At 55.2% G+C, this 4,374-nt stretch overlaps 1 protein-coding gene across 1 annotated transcript; it reads left to right on the top strand.

Moving 5' to 3' along the window:
• Positions 1-3,775, top strand: LOC6542837 (glutamate receptor ionotropic, kainate 3). The gene is made up of 10 exons (XM_001968198.3): positions 1-187; positions 257-412; positions 478-540; positions 742-945; positions 998-1,209; positions 1,268-1,390; positions 1,454-1,696; positions 1,761-2,177; positions 2,231-3,283; positions 3,352-3,775. Exons 1-10 carry the CDS (start codon positions 76-78, stop codon positions 3,619-3,621), a joined length of 2,853 nt encoding a protein of 950 aa, XP_001968234.3. The 5' UTR covers positions 1-75; the 3' UTR covers positions 3,622-3,775.
• The last annotated feature ends 599 nt before the right edge of the window (positions 3,776-4,374 follow it).

Here is a 4,374-nt window from a genome sequence, read left to right on the forward strand (position 1 = left end):
TCCCAGTTGCCATGGAATCGCCAGCCCGTGTGCTCGCATGAAGGCAAGCCGCTTACTATTCGGAAATAGCCACAGATGTTCGGTGGGAATTCCAGGGAGGCAGCCATGTGGCAGCGCATGCTGGTGCTCTGCTGCATGTGGAGCGCATTCTTCGTGTGCCGCAGCCGGGGGCAACAAGTCAACATTGGTGAGCTGTGCTTAGCCGGTTGGCCGTGGGGAGGAGCAGCTACCTAACATCTCTTTGCGCAACCCGCAGGCGCCTTCTTCTACGACGATGAGCTGGAGCTGGAGAGGGAGTTCATGGCGGTGGTCAGCGCCATCAATGGACCCGAGGACGAGCAGACGGCCCGCTTCTATCCGCTCATAAAGCGCCTGAAGCCCGAGGATGGCAGTGTTACCCTGCAGGAACAGGGTGAGTCCGCCTCTCAGCAATTTCCAAACTCAATCCAAATGATTCCATCGAATTTTCGCTTTCAGCCTGCGATCTCATAGATAATGGTGTCGCGGCTATTTTCGGACCAAGTTCAAAGGCGGCGAGCGGTAAGGGAGTGCGGGAAAGCTTGTGTAGAACACGCAAGCAAAATAGAACGGAGGAAAAATGGGGCACAAGAAAGCCGCCGGAAAACTTGGGCAGCATCTGCGAGATTTGTTTGCCAACAGAGCGTTTTCCTGCGTTTTCCTGCGTTTTCCACGCCATCTGTTTAATGAGCAGTTTCCCCCGTTTCCCCCTTTTTCCTGCAGACATTGTGGCCCTGGTGTGCAACAGCACCGGCATTCCGCACATCGAGTTCGACATAGCGGACGAAGGAGTCCAGGCCGAGAAGCCCAACCACCAGCTGACCCTCAACCTGTATCCGGCCCAGGCTATTTTGTCCAAGGCCTACGCGGACATCGTGCAGAACTTCGGGTGGCGCAAGTTCACCATTGTCTACGATGCGGATGATGGTGCGTATGCTTTGTGTCCAGCGCAATCGGTACTACATGGCGTATGCCACAGCCAAGGCAGCAGCTCGGTTGCAGGATCTGCTGCAGCTGCGAGAGGTCCACAACGACGTGGTGCGGGTGCGAAAGTTCCAGAGGGACGACGACTACCGCGTCATGTGGAAGAGCATCCGGGGCGAGCGGCGCGTGGTCTTGGACTGCGAGCCCAGCATGCTGGTGGAGCTCCTGAACTCCTCCACCGAGTTCGGGCTGACCGGGCAGTACAATGTGAGTTATCCGTGCACCCCACTTGTGTGAGCTGGCTTTAACTGGCTTTTAATCATAGCACATATTCCTGACGAACCTGGAGACCTACACCGATCACCTGGAGGAGCTCGCGGCGGACAACGAAACCTTTGCCGTGAATATAACTGCTGCGCGACTTTTGGTCAGTCCCGATCCGCCGGCGGTAAGTGAATCAGTCACCTAGCTCCATGTCTTGCAGGCACATTAACTCGCTGCGATTTCGCAGTACTCCCTGCCCTACGGATATGTCACCCAAAGGGACGGCATCGTTTACGAAAGCAGTGAGCCGCCCCGCACGCTCCTCCACGACCTGATACATGATGCACTGCAGCTTTTTGCGCAGTCCTGGCGCAACGCCAGCTTCTTCTACCCGGACAGGATGGCGGTGCCGCGAGTGACCTGCGACTTTGCCGCATCCGGAGGTCGCACCTGGGCCATGGGGCGCTATCTGGCACGCCTCATGAAAGGGGTAAGAACTTGGACCTGCATAATCCGGGAGAGCGTGCCGTTAATCTGCGAGGTGTGTGTTGCAGACTTCCGGCGTGAACAGCACGAGCTTCCGGACCAGCATCCTGCAGTTCGACGACGATGGACAGCGGATCACGTTCAACATCGAGGTGTACGACGCCTTGGATGGCATTGGCAGAGCCATCTGGGACCCTCGGGGTCAGATAACGCAGCTCAATGTGGACGTGAAGACGCAGAAGAAGATGGTTTACCGGGTGGCCACCCGAATTGGCCCACCATACTTCTCCTACAACGAGACTGCGCTGGAGCTGAATCTCACGGGCAATGCCCTCTATCAGGGCTATGCCGTGGACCTCATCGACGCCATTGCCAGGTACGTGGGATTTGAGTACGAATTCGTCCCAGTGGCTGATCAGCAGTACGGCAAACTGGACAAGGAAACCAAGCAGTGGAACGGCATCATTGGCGAAATAATCAACAATGTAAGTGGCAATGATCCAGGTATGCGGATGCAATATCAACTGCTTTCCACTAGGATGCTCACATGGGAATCTGCGACCTGACCATCACCCAGGCGCGCAAAACCGCCGTGGACTTCACGGTGCCCTTCATGCAGCTGGGTGTCAGCATCCTCGCATACAAGAGTCCGCATGTGGAGAAAACCCTCGACGCATACCTGGAGCCCTTTGGAGGCGAAGTCTGGATCTGGATTCTCATATCGGTGTTCGTGATGACCGTGCTCAAGACCATTGTCGCAAGGATCTCCAAAATGGACTGGGAGAACCCGCATCCGTGCAACCGGGATCCCGAGGTACTCGAGAACCAGTGGCACATCCACAACACGGGCTGGTTGACTGTGGCCTCCATCATGACAGCAGGATGCGACATCCTGCCGAGAAGTCCACAGGTGCGAATGTTTGAGGCCACCTGGTGGATTTTCGCCATCATCATAGCCAACTCCTACACGGCCAACCTTGCCGCCTTTCTGACCAGCTCCAAAATGGAGGGCAGCATAACCAACCTCAAGGATCTGAGTGCTCAGAAGAAGGTCAAGTTCGGCACCATCTACGGCGGCAGTACGTACAATCTGCTGGCCGACTCCAACGAGACCGTCTACCGCCTGGCCTTCAACCTCATGAACAACGACGACCCATCCGCCTACACAAAGGACAACCTGGAAGGGGTCGACCGCGTGCGCAAGAACCGAGGGGACTACATGTTCCTCATGGAGACCACCACCTTGGAGTACCATCGCGAGCAGAACTGCGACCTGCGCTCCGTGGGAGAGAAGTTTGGGGAGAAGCACTACGCCATCGCCGTGCCCTTCGGCGCTGAGTACCGATCCAACCTGAGCGTGGCCATCCTGAAGCTGAGTGAGCGGGGTGAGCTGTACGACCTCAAGCAGAAGTGGTGGAAGAACCCCAATACCAGCTGCTTCGAGGAACCCGATCCCGACGCCACTCCCGACATGACCTTCGAGCAGCTGCGCGGCATTTTCTACACGCTCTACGCCGGCATCCTGATTGCCTTTCTCATCGGCATCACGGAGTTTCTGCTCTACGTGCAGCAAGTGGCCTTGGAGGAAAGGGTGAGCCTCTCTGCCAGTTCATCGATGCTGGGAAACTTTGATTGAAACTCTTCGAGTTTATTTTGCAGCTCACTTTTAAGGACGCCTTCAAGAAGGAGATCCGCTTCGTGCTCTGCGTGTGGAACAACAGGAAACCCATTGTGGCCGGCACTCCCATGTCCAGTGTGAGGACTACGCCGCGAAGATCCCTGGAGAAGTCTCTGGATCGCACTCCCAAGTCGAGCCGCCGGGTTGTGATCGGCCGTTCCTCGGAGGAGATGCGCGAAATGGCCCAAGGATCCGGTTCCTCGTCCGGCAGTAACAACGCAGGGAGGGAACAAAAGGAGGCGCGGGTTTAAACTTAAATTACAAAAAGTTATACACTGCATGTTTAAAGTAACCTGTGCACTGGGGTAATAGTTAAATAAATTTATGATTTTATAAGGCGCTTTCGTTCGAGCGAGCAATTTCGCTCAGTGCTTGATGAACTGCCTCCCATCCACTGAGCCGTAATCAATTTGGAGCTCCTTTGAGCTTGAAATTACTTGGCGGGGATTCCTCTCTGATACCGCGGGCAACACGAGATGTCGATGCTGGAAGTTAGTGCACGGTTCGGTGGCCAGCTGCATTAACCCTTGCTCCTCGTCCTTGGGAGCCGTTCCCAGCTTATTGTTGCCACAGTTGGGCTGCTGGCGAGGCTGTTTCAGCTTGTCAATTGCGTTATTGGACCTTATTGACATTTTATATCCGGCAGCTGACGAACACGGACTCGCTCCCCATCGCGAAAATTATTTAAGCAGCTGCAGGCAAGATGAGCGCCAAACAGGACCTCCAGCGGGGAGCAGGGCGCCAGGACGAAGGGCGAGCGACCAAGGAGCTCCTGCTGCGGAGATTGCCGTGTCGTGTTGGGTAGCCTTTGGCCCTTGTTGGTTTGTGTAAAATGAGCAGCAATGACAACGGCAGCGACAGTTCCAGCACCAAAAAAAACAACGAGATGTTGCCCGCTGACAGTATGCACTCGCAAAAATGAAGTGCAACTTAGCAATTGGAATTTCATTGTAATAGCTTTTGTATTTCATATGCTGCACCTGTATGTCGCAGTCCATGTGCAT

The sequence above is a fragment of the Drosophila erecta genome, unplaced genomic scaffold (assembly GCF_003286155.1).
Source record: "Drosophila erecta strain 14021-0224.00,06,07 unplaced genomic scaffold, DereRS2 tig00000055-arrow-pilon, whole genome shotgun sequence".
Lineage (NCBI taxonomy): Eukaryota > Metazoa > Arthropoda > Insecta > Diptera > Drosophilidae > Drosophila > Drosophila erecta.

Coding starts and splice junctions, on each gene's coding strand:
- LOC6542837 (XM_001968198.3), top strand. CDS start 76: ATGTTCGGTGGGAATTCCAGGGAGGCAGCCATGTGGCAGCGCATGCTG. Junction 1,697..1,760: donor TGGCACGCCTCATGAAAGGG/GTAAGAACTTGG, acceptor TGTGTGTTGCAG/ACTTCCGGCGTGAACAGCAC. Junction 2,178..2,230: donor TTGGCGAAATAATCAACAAT/GTAAGTGGCAAT, acceptor GCTTTCCACTAG/GATGCTCACATGGGAATCTG.